The sequence below is a fragment of the Dipteris shenzhenensis genome, chromosome 28 (assembly GCF_047967505.1).
Source record: "Dipteris shenzhenensis isolate YYH24624 ecotype China chromosome 28, Dip_SZ_1.0, whole genome shotgun sequence".
NCBI classification, from domain to species: Eukaryota; Viridiplantae; Streptophyta; class Polypodiopsida; order Gleicheniales; family Dipteridaceae; genus Dipteris; species Dipteris shenzhenensis.
Window position 1 is genome coordinate 3,356,353 of NC_141623.1, and position 15,234 is coordinate 3,371,586.

General features: G+C 49.0%; 1 protein-coding gene across 13 annotated transcripts in view; it reads right to left on the reverse strand.

Annotated features, from left to right (window-relative positions):
• Positions 1 to 15,234, reverse strand: part of LOC147883049 (uncharacterized) — a 262,662-nt gene that overhangs the window by 169,600 nt on the left and 77,828 nt on the right. For 12 of the 13 annotated variants that reach the window (XR_015543772.1, XR_015543771.1, XR_015543775.1 and 9 more), the window contains one exon: positions 13,930 to 13,997. Coding sequence is in view for 8 of the 13 variants with exons in the window: in XM_087399419.1 (XP_087255545.1) it covers positions 13,930 to 13,997 (68 nt within the window). In the remaining 5 variants the exon portion in view is untranslated. The remainder of the gene's footprint in view (positions 1 to 13,929; positions 13,998 to 15,234) is intronic. The other variant, XM_087399418.1, reaches the window with a different exon arrangement.

Below are 15,234 nucleotides of genomic sequence, written 5' to 3' on the forward strand. Positions count from 1 at the left end.
ATCTGACAAGGGCCACTGTGACCCCCATTGGTCGGGTTCCGACCCTAAACAAGGAGGGGATGTTCCCAAGTAAGATCTGTGTGGCAACCCTTTGTCTAAGCTGTCGGGTCACAGGCTCCGGATCACGGTCATGTCGAGGTCTCGTCTCGTGGGGATCTATGTGATCTGCCTGAAAGAACTCCGTGATAGAGCTCTAAGAGGTATCAATCAAGGAAGAAGTCTGCTCCTGTCTCCGTGCTCAGAGTATCGTCTCGCGGTGTCTAAGCACCTCATGAATGAAACCAGTCAAACACCGCTGGTCTGGGTAGGAGAGGAAACGGGCCAAAACCCAAAAACTACCTCTGAAGAGGCAGTAGAAATGCCCTCGGATCTCATAGTAAACAGGACACCTGAAGATGAAATGCTCCTCTGTCTCAACCTCCTGCATGTCACACAGTGTGCATATGCGCCTTTGGGTAACCGCTCTGCTCTGCCACTCTCGATACGAAGTCTATGTGAAGAGACCCGGAACTACCCAAGGGAGATCCTCGGCGAGTGGGGTAGGTGAATCTGCGTGTATCCTAGTGTATCTCTGAAGAGGCTGTACCGACGAAGAGGCTGTACGAAGAGAAAAACACAGCGCTAGGGGCCAAAAAGCTGATACAATGAGCTGATAGGTGGAGCCACTAAAGGGGCATCAACACCCATGATGCATACAAGATCAAGAATCATTAATCCTATCCATAATGGCATTGGTACATAAAAGGAAAAAGACTCTAAGTGGAAGCCGGCGAGAGTGTCAATACTAGGAGAAGGGCATTGATGTGTAAGGATGCCGCGGGGGCAAAACATCCCTGTAATAGGGTGCTAGCAGTCCAATGGGATCTCTTGGTTGTAGCCCTGCAGCGAACAAGTGCCGCGGTCAGTATCGTGGGTCCTGAGTCTTGTCTAGTAAGCATGGAGGTAAGGTCCCGTAGCATGATCTGTGCCTCAGTGCGCTAGCAAGTCTGGCATGTCTCTAGCTCTTGCTCAAGTCTCCGTGGTCGCCGCCTCTGTGAGTCTTGCTGATCAATATTGCCTGGCCTAAAAAACTCGGTGATCATACTCTGGCATCTAAATACGTGCTGTGATCTCCCCTACGTGCTCTGAGCAACCACTCCCTATGCTGTATGGCCTCATGAATGAAAATTGCCAAGCATCTCTGGTCTGGGTAGGATAGGAAGCGAGGTAGGAGCCAAATGTGTCTCTGAAAAGGCAGTTATAGAGACCTCTGATCTCGTAGTACAAGTCTCCTCCAACTATCAACGAGTCAACATCCGGAAGACACTCTGTGAGCATCCTCCAAGAGGCCAGACGGTGCTGTCTGCACGTTGGGGCATACACGTTCAGGATCCCAATCCTGGACTCTTCCATCCTAACTTCCATTCAAACTACCAGTCTTGGGATAAGCTCGCCTTGATCATAGACCTCTGGGGACACTGTCTATGAGACCCAAATGCAGACCCCTCCACTCCGTCCCACACCAGCGGACCACACCTCCGGGCCTCTCCCCGGAAGGAGATGGTGTTGCCGTCTAATGTTTGATGCTGAGAACAAATGCTCCTCAATCAAAAGAATGTCCATTGCCCGCCCTACCACTGCCCTCTGCAAATCCTGCCAAAGGATCACGTACTGTGGTTGACTACGAGCACGGTAGTGGAGCCCGTGCACATTCGAACTCACCATGGTCCAACTCATGAGGACGACGAAGCAGAAAACAAGGCTCTCCTATGCGTGGGTGCATGTTCTAGGAAGACTTCCTTTTGGGACTTTGCCGGGGGTTTGGAGGACGAGTAGTCCGTGTCCGTACGTCAGCGTACTAGGGTGGACACCGGCTCAATGCCAATCTTCCGTGCCCACTTCATCATGAAGCAGACTTCCACCCCGAACAAATTAGCACACTTCTGGAGTGGCCAATGGTATGCCTAATCAATCTTTGCCTCAAGTGGCAATCTGATAGCCTCTACTGCCAAACCACACATCGACTTCTCCCATGAAGCACAACTGAAAATTCACTTCAGCAGCATGGGCGTGCCAAAGGTCCAGTCCCTATGGCCCCGACGTCCACGCTGGAAGTTGGGAGCTGCTGACCGGGAGGACGAGCCCCTTCCCTCTGGCTCACCCCTCGAATGGAGAGAGGGGACCGGATGTTGTGAACGAGGAAGCAAAAGGGGACGCTGTCTTACCCTTGCCCGTTGGCAAGGAAGTCGAGGCAGGTCCTAGGGAGGGGGGGGAAGGAGGGGAGGCTGAAGAACCTGCTAAGGAGGTGGAGGGGGAGGGGGAGGGGGGGAGGCGGAGGGAGGGGGACGGGTGGTGAGGATGACCATAGCAGGAGGGGCGAGGGGAACTCAGGGGGAAGGGGGGGGAGTGGAGAGGGAGAGGGATCCTAGGGGGGAGTAGGGGCGACCACAGGCGCACCTTGCTAATCAACCTCGCCGGGGCTCTGAATCCGCTCTTCCTCAACCGCTGTCGGGCTAACTTTTGCAGCTTCTGCAGTCGCAGCATCAGGAGCTCCTAAGGCTCACTGCTGATACAAGGGTGAATGCGGGCGTTGGACCTCCATCACGGGAGGATCACCAGGCTGAAATTAATGGTAAGCAGGAGATCATTGATGAAGTTCTACAAAAATGCAGCTCATCTCCACCAGCACCAACACTTGTCTCCACAATCGAAGAGATGATTACCACTCGGGTCAGTTCAGCCAAGAAAGAGATGACTATTATAGCCAACAACAAAATCAACAAAGCAGATCTTTATGCAGAGGTAAAAGAGCAGGAAAACATAGCAAAAAATAAGAAAATATTGCGTATTGGGGGGCTGCCAGAGGATTTCCTTGGCTGTCCGGTTGATGTTTTTATTGAGGGATACACAAGAAAAGCTCACGTGTCTCAAGAAGGAGATACCATAGATAAAATGGGATGAAACTGACATCAATTGTATCTCTTAGAAGGGAACAAAGGTACAAGTTTATTTCACAGAGAGGGCGGTATGGATATCTGAGGAGCTCACTCCGACTCAACTCAAAAAAAGAAATGTTGAACTTGCTAAAGTGAAGGATGCACACAAAGCTGGAAAATGGGCATTCTATCATGATGGACAAGCCTTGATTCGTGATTTCAAATCTAAACCCAAAGACTCTCAATCTTAAATTGATGTTATTCAAGCCGTTTTTCTAAGATAGAATTAGTAGCTAGTTATACATCTAAATAATTGGTGCTGAGTTGCCTTGTGCCCTCCCTCAACTCTCTGGATACCCAGATGTATTTGCAACTTTATTGTTATGTACCTTGGTCCATAGACCTGTGAGGTCTCCCGCGGACGTTAATACGTCTTTCTCTCTCCCTCTCTCTCCCACGGATTGCCATTGGCCAGATGCAAGTTTCCTTCCATCAGCTTAGGATTGAGGTGGGCCGAGCTGCAGGTCTACCCAGAGAACATAGGATCTGCACACTATGCGACATGGATACCGTTGAGACTGAGGAGCACTTCCTATGTAGCTGCCCGGTTTACTATGAGATACGAGGGCGATATCACTGCCTTTATCAGGAGAGGATCGGCTTCGGCCACTCTCTCGATTGATACACATCCAGGACCAGGTTTGTGTAGGGTTGTACTTGATAGAGATGCGCCAACACCAAGAGGCACTACTGAGACAGGCCAGAGCACTATCAGCACGGGACAGACTGCAGGATACAGACCTAGACCCAGCTCAGAGACATGTTACAGACTTCTATGCCTTCGAGACGGCTCCTAGACACAGTGGAGTTGAGGATGAGGAGATTGTTGACATGAGAGCAGCCTGGATCAGCAGTCGGTACTACTAGAGCGCACACCATTGAGGTTCGTCCCATCGCAGCACTACTTGTAGGGGATCGCCAGAGCCTGAGACGAGGGATCACGATCGATGTAGCCCGATGGGTACTGAGATCGAAGCAACTGCGGCCACCACCTAGACGCGAGACAGCCCGACAGTTACAGATACGCGACATCTTCATGGCCCAGTGGAGAGACTTGACCTGACTTGATCTGGACAGATTCAGATTCTGATTTTCTCTATTCTATTCTATTTAGACACTAGATTAGTACTTGGCAGGGGCTTTAGCTCACCCCCTTGCCCCAACCCACAGAGGCTTGTATGAGATCTTTTTGATGTCGTATCACTCTGTCCCATAGACCCGCGAGGTCTTTTGAGGACATTAATATCTCTCTCTCTCTCTCTCTCCTGCCCCACCTCCACCTCCTGCTCCGACCGCCTGACGGGACAGGGCTCATGGGACACACCACCTGTCAGATAGTCTACGCATCGCTGTATGGAACTGTAATGGTTCTTTTACAGCACAGCCAGGCAATCTACGGGGGGCTTTCTTTGGGAGAGATATCATCTTTTTCACAGAGACACACGAGAGTCCAGAGAGACCTTTGCCACGAGTGACAGGATATACATAGAGATCTGCCTTCAGACAGCACACTCGAGCATTTGGAGTGAGAGGATCTGGAGGAGTGGCCATTTTGTACAGAGAGCATCTCCATCGGATCATCATAGTGGAGAGAGCGGATTCACATGCCCGATTCTTGTGGGTACGCATCCACCGCAGAGCCTCTCAGCGAGATCTCTTTATTGCAGTTTGCTACTTCCCCCCGGCGCAGTCGTTTTATTCTTCCACTGGACCAGGCCAGTCCATATTTGAGGATCTCTTAGCGGACATTGCAGATTTTTCATATCGCGGAGAAGTCATCCTCTTAGGGGACTTCAACGCGAGGACCTCAAACAGACAGGCCCTCACTTATGACTTCATGGAGGATCCGGTCATACTTCCGGCATCTCACAATGATAGCCTCTGTCGGACTTCATCAGACTGCACAGTACAGCCCACAGATCAGGGACGTCAGTTACTGGAGCTCCTCATCTCGCACAGTATGGTCATTTATAACGGCTTGTCCAGGTGGCCACAGTCTTCCATGCCTACATTCTCTTCTGCTTCTGGGCGTGGCACTAGCGTGATCGACTACATCATAGGTCCCCCGACTCTAGTCCCTTCCATCCATAGCCTTACTGTTAGCCCCTTCATGCCCTCTGCCGACCATGCACTCATCCACTTTACTTTGACTCATGTCTCCCATGACCCACCCCCCCCTCGTCATCACGACCGCACATCCTATTATGAGGTTCATTTCGACCACCAGTTCGATGATGTATATAGCCAGAACCTCAGCCGCCTACTCCGTCCTCATCTATTAGATGCTCTACCATCCACGCAGGACCGGTGGGAACTTGTACATTCTTCACTCGTTTCTGCTGCCCACATGTCCTTCCCTGCCACGTGTCATTCGTCTAGTCCCCCACCGGTTGGTCTTGTTCCTTGCAACGGTTGGTATGACGAGGAGTGTAAGGAACTCCGCAGGAAACTTCACCTTGAGACCAAGGAGAAGTCTCCCCTCCTTACCGAAACCAAGAGAGACTACAAGTGGTTGGTTAGGCGCAAGAAACGCCAATTTCTAGCCCAGAATGAGGAGGAGCTGAGAAGCTTGCTTTTCAGCTGTGACTCCAAGGAATTCTGGAGAAAATTCCTCTGCTCGAAGTCTCAGAGCCCCCTTACAGATCCACGTGTCTGGTCTGCATATACTTCAGCTCTATACGATGTTCCAGATCAGCCAGCCATCGATTTATCCCATTCCCCTAGGCCAGCTTCATCTATTCTTTTCACACCAGAGAGTGTCCGTGCAGCAGTCCACCGATTGAAGAACGGGAGAGCTAAGGATCATGATGGATTGCAAGCGGAGTATGTAATCCATGGGATTGATGCCTTAGATTTTGTTCTTTCCCGTCTCTTCAATGAGTCTGTTTGTACAGGCCTACCACAGTCCTGGTTAGGCAATACCATAGTACCTATCCACAAGTCGGGGGACCCTATGGAGCCGTCGAATTACAGGACCATCATGATCGGCCACGTTATGGCCAAGATCTTTGCATCAGTTTTGGAAAGCCGTATAAATGACCATGCCGAGACGACAGGACTCAGAGCCAGAGGGCAGGCTGGATTTCGTAGGGATCATTCGACACTTGACCACATCCTCACACTTAGGGCACTGGTGGAGGAGGCGAAGTCACGAAGGCAACGGCTTTATTGTTGCTTCGTGGACTTCAGGAAGGCATTTGACACAGTTCCGCGATTCAGATTGTTTCAGAGGATTCGCCAGATGGGCTTTAGTGGAGAGATACAGTGGGCTATCATGGCTTTGTATGAGAGGGTCACTGGTCGGGCTCGGACACGTGAGGGGCTCTCAGAGGAGGTATGCAGCACGATTGGGGTGAAGCAGGGCTGCCCGCTCTCTCCCACTCTCTTTGGATTATATATTGATGAGCTAGAGATGTTTGTACAGATGACAGGTGGTGTGGGCTCTACTCTCTCAGGATCCTCCATTCCTATCCTCCTGTATGCGGACGATGTGGTTCTCATTTCCTCTACTGCTCAGGGCCTCCAGGCACATATTGAGGCACTCCACAGGTTTTGCCAGGACAGGGGGTTGACCGTAAACCTTGGCAAGACCAAGGTTATGGTTTTCAACACCTCTGATCGTATTTACAGCATGGATGAGTTTTACTTCACTTATGACGGACAGCCCATTGAGCTTGTTAGAGAGTACACTTATTTGGGGGCAGTTTTCAGGGGACCGGTCTTCACCATGACATATGCAGCACGAGATAGGATTAGTAAAGGGTATGCTTCGTTGGCTCATCTTGAGCGTCAGTGTTTTCAGTCCCACTTTCAGCATCCCGATACGAAATCCTTGCTTTTTGATACATTGGTGAGACCAGCTGCGATGTATGCAGCTCCTTTCTGGGCAGGAGACCTCGGCGCTGCAGATTGGAGACGAGTAGAGAGGTTACAGATCATCATGTTCTCTCGGCTCATTAGGGCCAAGGCTACAGTTCCGCACGAGATCATGCTAGCAGAGTTTGGAGCTACTCCCCTTGCATTGGATGCAGCGTTTCAGTCGGTCATGTATCTGCACAGGGTCAGGGAGTTTGGAGACTCAGCAGCAGGCAGAGCTCGGTTGCCATGGTTAGCACTTGCATCTTCTATGGAGTTGGCACGATCAGGGACCCGATACTGCTGGTACTTCAGACTCACTAGGTGGCTCACATCCCTTGGACTAGACATGGATAGACTGCCTCCGTTCCGATACAGCATAGATGCCCCTCATCTCGAGTTGACTCGCCACGAGCTTAGCCAGGTCACGAGAGCAGACTTGCTGCAGCTTCATACGTATCGCACTTGGGTTTATCCCACGCAGCTTCCGGTGAAGATGGCCACATATCGTGACCACTTCCTTCGGATCTCAGAGGATGGATTTGTCATCCCACCAGGCTATACAGGTACCCACATGTCCCACTCACTGAGGATTGCCCTCGGCCAGCTTAGAGTCTCTTCGCATCAGCTCGAGATAGAGGCTGGTAGGATGCGACGCATGGAGGATGGACGGCGACCAGGCCGAGAGACCAGGATCTGCCCTTGTTGCACCATGGGAGAGGTGGAGTCAGAGGAGCACTTCATTTGCAGATGCCCGCTATATTATGAGATCAGAGGTAGATTCCACTGTCTCTTCACGGATGGCTTTGGACCTCTCTCACGAGTGATGGACTACGAGGATCAGCATTGCCTAGCCCTTTATGTCAGGGAGGCCACTATGCTTCGGCGAGACTACCTCAGAGAGCACAGACCGGAGCGTGATAGAGCCCAGCCTCATAGAGCTCAGGCACACGCCATACCAGAGGACAAAGACCAGGAGGAGCACGAGGACCACACAGGACACATGCCTCCACCATGTGGATGTACATATGAGATGGTTTGTAGACGCCGCAGGATCTTGTTACATAGGGGACGTACTCGCCGCTTCATCTCCAGACGATCCAGGATGATGGCAGCATTTCGGAGGAGACTTACTCATGGAGATCTCGCCCCACCAGCCGCTCACCTAACCTTTGCCCAGATTTGTACTCTCATAGCAGGAGGCAGAGTCGATGGACAGGATTTCCAGTATTATTTTGGTTCTCAGACTCCGTGACACCTGGACTTGTATCTTTGCATTGGCATATTGTGCTCATCCCCCCCATTTTGCATCCGGGGGCGGTTTCCGTGCATCTAGTTTACTCTGTATTTAGGCTCAGATTTGACATTATGTACTTTCACTTGCATTATATTGCATAGCACTTAGATGATATTCGACGATGCCTCTTCTTTGGGGCACGTTGATTTTGTGCTATCTTGTATGCAGAGTTCTTGATGTCCCATGGGCCCATTTTGGCCTCTAGTGGACAATAATACACTTTCTTTCTTTCTTTCTTTCTCTCTCTCTCTCTCTCTCTCTCGTCCAGGTGGCCACAGTCTTCCATGCCTACATTCTCTTCTGCTTCTGGGCGTGGTACTAGCGTGATCGACTACATCATAGGTCCCCCGACTCTAGTCCCTTCCATCCATAGCCTTACTGTTAGCCCCTTCATGACCTCTGCCGACCATGCACTCATCCACTTTACTTTGACTCATGTCTCCCATGACCCACCCCCCCTCGTTATCACGACTGCCAACCCTATTATGAGGTTCATTTCGACCACCAGTTCGATGATGTATATAGCCAGAACCTCAGCCGCCTACTCCGTCCTCATCTATTAGATGCTCTACCATCCACGCAGGACCGGTGGGAACTTGTACATACTTCACTCGTTTCTGCCGCTCACATGTCGTTCCCTGCCACATGTCATTCGTCTAGTCCCCCACCGGTTGGTCTTGTTCCTTGCAATGGTTGGTATGACGAGGAGTGTAAGGAACTCCGCAGGAAACTTCACCTTGAGACCAAGGAGAAGTCTCCCCTCCTTGCCGAAACCAAGAGAGACTACAAGCGGTTGGTTAGGCGCAAGAAACGCCAATTTCTAGCCCGGAATGAGGAGGAGCTGAGAAGCTTGCTTTTCAGCTGTGACTCCAAGGAATTCTGGAGAAAATTCCTCCGCTTGAAGTCTCAGAGCCCCCTCACAGATCCACGTGTCTGGTCTGCATATACTTCAGCTCTATACGATGTTCCAGATCAGCCAGCCATCGATTCATCCCATACCCCTAGGCCAGCTTCATCTAGTCTCTTCACACCAGAGAGTGTCCGTGCAGCAGTCCATTGATTGAATAACGGGAGAGCTAAGGATCATGATGGATTGCCAGCGGAGTATGTAATCCATGGGATTGATGCCTTAGATTTTGTTCTTTCCCGTCTCTTCAATGAGTCTATTTGTACAGGCCTACCACAGTCCTGGTTAGGCAATACCATAGTACCTATCCACAAGTCGGGGGACCCTATGGAGCCGTCGAATTACAGGACCATCATGATTGGCCACGTTATGGCCAAGATCTATGCATCAGTTTTGGAAAGCCGTATAAATGACCATGCCGAGACGACAGGACTCAGAGCCAGAGGGCAGGCTGGATTTCGCAGGGATCATTCGACACTTGACCACATCCTCACACTCAGGGCACTGGTAGAGGAGGCGAAGTCACGAAGGCAACGGCTTTATTGTTGCTTCGTGGACTTCAGGAAGGCATTTGACACAGTTCCGCGATTCACATTGTTTCAGAGGATTCGTCAGATGGGCTTCAGTGGAGAGATACAGTGGGCTATCATGGCTTTGTATGAGAGGGTCACTGGTCGGGTTCGGACATGTGAGGGGCTCTCAGAGGAGGTATGCAGCACGATTGGGGTGAAGCAAGGTTGCCCGCTCTCTCCTACTCTCTTTGGATTATATATTGATGAGCTAGAGATGTTTGTACAGATGATAGGCGGTGTGGGCTCTACTCTCTCAGGATCCTCCATTCCTATCCTCCTGTATGCGGACGATGTGGTTCTCATTTCCTCTACTGCTCAGGGCCTCCAGGCACATATTGAGGCACTCCACAGGTTTTGCCAGGACAGGGGGTTGACCGTAAACCTTGGCAAGACCAAGGTTATGGTTTTCAACACCTCTGATCGTATTTACAGCACGGATGAGTTTTGCTTCACTTATGATGGACAGCCCATTGAGCTTGTTAGAGAGTACACTTATTTGGGGGCAGTTTTCAGGGGACCGGTCTTCACCATGACATATGCAGCACGAGATAGGATTAGTAAAGGGTATGCTTCGTTGGCTCATCTTGAGCGTCAGTGTTTTCAGTCCCACTTTCAGCATCCCGATACGAAGTCCTTGCTTTTTGATACATTGGTGAGACCAGCTGCGATGTATGCAGCTCCTTTCTGGGCAGGAGACCTCGGCGCTGCAGATTGGAGACGAGTAGAGAGGTTACAGATCATCATGTTCTCTCGGCTCATTAGGGCCAAGGCTACAATTCCGCACGAGATCATGCTAGCAGAGTTTGGAGCTACTCCCCTTGCATTGGATGCAGCGTTTCAGTCGGTCATGTATTTGCACAGGGTTAGGGAGTTTGGAGACTCAGCAGCAGGTAGAGCTCGGTTGCCATGGTTAGCACTTGCATCTTCTATGGAGTTGGCACGATCTGGGGCCCGATACTGCTGGTACTTCAGACTCACTAGGTGGCTCACATCTCTTGGACTAGACATGGATAGACTGCCTCCCTTCCGATACAGCATGGATGCCCCTCATCTCGAGTTGACTCGCCACGAGCTTAGCCAGGTCACGAGAGCAGACTTGCTGCAGCTTCATACGTATCGCACTTGGATTTATCCACGCAGCTTCTGACGAAGATGGCCACATATCGTGACCACTTCCTTCGGATCTCAGAGGATGGGTTTGTCATTCCACCAGGCTATACAGGTATCCACATGTCCCACTCACTGAGGATTGCCCTTGGCCAGCTTAGAGTCTCTTCGCATCAGCTCGAGATAGAGGCTGGTAGGATGCGACGCATGGAGGATGGACGGCGACCAGGCCGAGAGACCAGGATCTGCCCTTGTTGCACCATGGGAGAGGTGGAGTCAGAGGAGCACTTCAGTTGCAAATGCCCGCTATATTATGAGCTCAGAGGTAGATTCCACTGTCTCTTCACGGATGGCTTTGGACCTCTCTCACGAGTGATGGACTACGAGGATCAGCATTGCCTAGCTCTTTATGTCAGGGAGGCCACTATGCTTCGACGAGACTACCTCAGAGACCATCAGCACAGACCGGAGCGTGATAGAGCCCAGCCTGATAGAGCTCAGGCACACGCTATACCAGAGGACAGAGACCAGGAGGAGCATGAGGAGGTCAGAGCTCACACAGGACACATGCCTCCACCCTGTGGATGTACATATGAGATGGTTTGTAGACGCCGCAGGATTTTGTTACATAGGGGACGTACTCGCCGCTTCATCTCCAGACGATCCAGGATGATGGCAGCTTTTCGGAGGAGACTTACTCATGGAGATCTCGCCCCACCAGCCGCTCACCTCACCTTTGCTCAGATTTGTACTCTCATAGCAGGAGGCAGAGTCGATGGATAGGATTTCTAGTATTATTTTGGTTCTCAGACTCCGTGACACCTGGACTTGTATCTTTGCATTGGCATATTGTACTCATCCCCCCATTTTGCACCCAGGGGCGGTTTTCTTGCATCTAGTTTACTTTGTATTTAGGCTCAGATTTGACATTATGTACTTTCACTTGCATTGTATTGCGTAGCACTTAGATGATATTCGACGATGCCTCTTCTTTGTGGCACCTTGATTTTGTGCTATCTTGTATGCAGAGTTCTTGATGTCCCATGGGCCCATTTTGGCCTTTAGTGGACAATAATACACTTTCTTTCTTTTTTTCTTTCTCTCTCTCTCATGGCAGGAGGCATGGTCGATGGCCATGACTTCCATCATTTCTTTGGATCACAGACCCCTTAGGGAAGACGATGGTCCTCATATTTCATATTTTACATTTTGTATCTAGGCATTTTTGGTACTCTATTTCATTTCATTTTGTATCTAGGATTTTTGTAGCCATTTTTGGCATCTTAGCGGTATTACGATGAGGCCACCTAGTTGGCGCATCGTTGATGATGTATTTTCCTTTCGGATGATTTTGTGTCCCATAGGCCATGTATGGCCTTCCGTGGACCTTTAATAAAATTTCTTTCTTTCTTTCTTTCTCTCTCTCTCTCTCTCTCTCTCTCTCTCTCTCTCTCTCTCTCTCTCTCTCTCTCTCTCTCTCTCTCTCTCTCTCTCTCTCTCTTAGTGTGGTGTGTGAGAGGTCTGCGCTCTCTCTTCGTCACTACCTTCGTTGCTACCCCGTCACTACCTTCGTCGCTGCTCCCGTCGTCATCGCTGCCCGTACCCCGTTCATTTGCTGTCGCCTGTCTATAGTCCGTGGCTTGTAGCCCTTCGTAGCCCGTAGCCTGTAGCTCGTACCCCGTACCCTGTAGCCACCACAAGCAGCAGCACCACAAAAAATAAGCCAGCAGTCGCCGCCACCAGCAGCCACCGTCCGCCTCAGCAAGGGACACGTAACCTCAGGGTTTGGAATGAGCCCCAAAACCCAACCCTGGGGTTAGTTACAGCAAAGGGCACCTGAATATATGTAGGCCATTGTGGATGGGGATGCCAAGACACATGTGGCCTTCCCCAAGATCAAGACACTTGTCTTGACCCCAACAAAAGCACTATATTCCTCCGTTGCAGCTCTCCCCTCGCCTCCCCCTTATGTGTTTGCAAAGACGCCTTACCCATATGCAAAGAACTATCTACAGCAGAAGAGAATGGTAAGCATGATAGACCATATTTTTTACTTACGGCAGGAAATCCGTGAGCTCAAGCTCAGACTTGCAGCTTTAGAGAGGAAAACAAATGCATGGGAAGCGAAATACTGCAGATACACAATACAGCAGCACCCACACCACATATGGTGACTAAAGTCCAGGACCTAGTCACAAATCAGCTCCGATTAGTAAAACAGGAAATTACAGCAACATTGGACACTAAAGTTAACACATCCGATGTGTATGAAGAAGTACAAGAACACGAAAAGAGGGTGGCTGATACACAACTCATACACATAGGAGGGCTACTAGCGGGCTGGTTTGAAGGAACTCAAAAGGAAAAACTGGAAAATATCATGGAAAGAACCCCACAACTAGAATGGGATGCTGAAGATGTAATAGGCGTCTTACAGGAGGGGACACAAGCCAAAGTATGCTTCCAAAACAAGATGAAAAGAAGCAAGATTCTTAAGCAACCAATAAGTTGAAAGGCACTAAAACACGGATAGCGGAGGAGCTCACCCCAACTCAGCTCAAAATGAAGGCCACTGAATTGGCTAAAGTGAAGAATGCTCGAAAGGAAGGAAAATGGGCTGTTTACAGAGATGGAAAAGCACTTATAAGAGACTTCAAATCCAAACCTAAAGACTCTTAGTCTTAAACTGATGTAATGCAGGCCGATTATCGTTGGTAGTAGCCTGTAGTTAACCTATAATAATTTTGTGAGTGCTATATACACTCCCAAGAGAGACTCAGTCCATAACTGATGTTTTGGTGTTTGCCTTTTTTGTGTGTGTTTGTCCCATAGGCCCGTGAGGCCTCCCGAGGACGTTAATATATCTTCTTCTTCTTCTCTCTCAAAGTGCAAATAGCACACTCTTATTGGGGAAGCTAGTTACCCCCCCTATGCGACAGACTGTGTATCTGCGCTGCAAAAGTGGCAAATCATCCAAAATGCCTAGTTTAAGTGTTGCAAATTTGGAAGATACAAATGATAATAGCAATTCATGAAATGCCAGAAAATGAATGCCAAGCAAAGAGAAACTCCATTTCAGAAAGGATAGCAAGGCAATAACCCATAATATGCAATAAGGCTTTTATTCAATACCCTCCAATGTACTTTCAACTGGCTTTGCTTATGATGCAACCATGCACACTCAGACAATGCACTTTGCAGGAAGGAAAACTCTACCTTAGAAGCTTGCAAGGCACATTTGATATTTTCCCAGGAATTCTCTCCAAGGCAAACTGGAAGCCAACCTTCAAATCACCAATAACCTTTGATTATTTGAAAAAATCAGAATACACCAGTGGGACATTAATACATGAACCATATAAATTTAACATGCTTCATAATGCAAAATCATAATTGACATGGGAAAACACAAGTATCCCTTGCAAGTTTCTCTTTGTCACTAATTACCACATTAAAAGCCAACAGCTGCCAAGATCCTAGCCTAGACACAAGAATAAGCCACTGCTTGAAAATAGACCAAATCAAGGTGTGGGTTCCACATGGAATAGGACTTACATGGCAACTGGCGCGCCAATATGCAATCAACTTAAAAGGGATGAGACTAAATTGACCTAGGATTAATTCCATTTTATGTTGAGCACATCTAATATCTCAAAAATGCTATAGCGAATCAGTACCCAATTGAAGAAGCACTTTCTACACAGCTTCCACGAAGGTAGACAAACTATTCTCTGCAAAGAAGCTGCAATACTGTGCAGCAAAATTTGCAGAGTTCAAGAGAGAAGATTCAGCCTACAGAGAAATAAGACTGGAACAGATATGCAAAGTGCTTGCTTTGGCACATAAAGTACTTTTCTTCTCTTATCCTGCAACTTCATACCTTTGGAATCCTGTACATAAACCTCTTCTTTGAGATCCCAATTCAAGAAGGCCATTTTGACATCCATCTCATACCGTCCATAAAGTGCAGTTAAGGAGGCTAAGACAGGACAGTAGACATGTTTGCCCTGGATAGAAAGGACAGTGGTCATGTTTGCCACTCTATCATAATCGATCCCTTGTTGTGCATACATCTTACCCAACAAGACCAGGTTTAAACTTCTCCACTGTCCAATCTAAATTATGTTTAACCTTAAGATCTATTTAGTGCTCACAATATGGGTGGATTAAAAAGATCCCACATGGCACTGCCACTCTTCTCGATAAATCTAATTTCAGATTCCATGGGCCTTCCACCATAACAAATGACCCCAAGCATGTTAATATGTCTAAAGCTCCATTGCAACATTCATGACAGTGTTTATCAAATCATTATTGACTGAACATTGTCTTGCATTCTGGCTGCCTTGATTCTCCCTAAAAAAGGCTGTCCCTTGGTGTATTGAAGAGTAAACTTGGCTCACCCTGCTCATTTCTTAACTGCTTCCCACTTATATGACATGTATACACAATGATTTACTAAGCAAAGGGCGGCTATCCATCTTCAATAGTTTGCTGCATATCTTAAACAATTCTACCTCA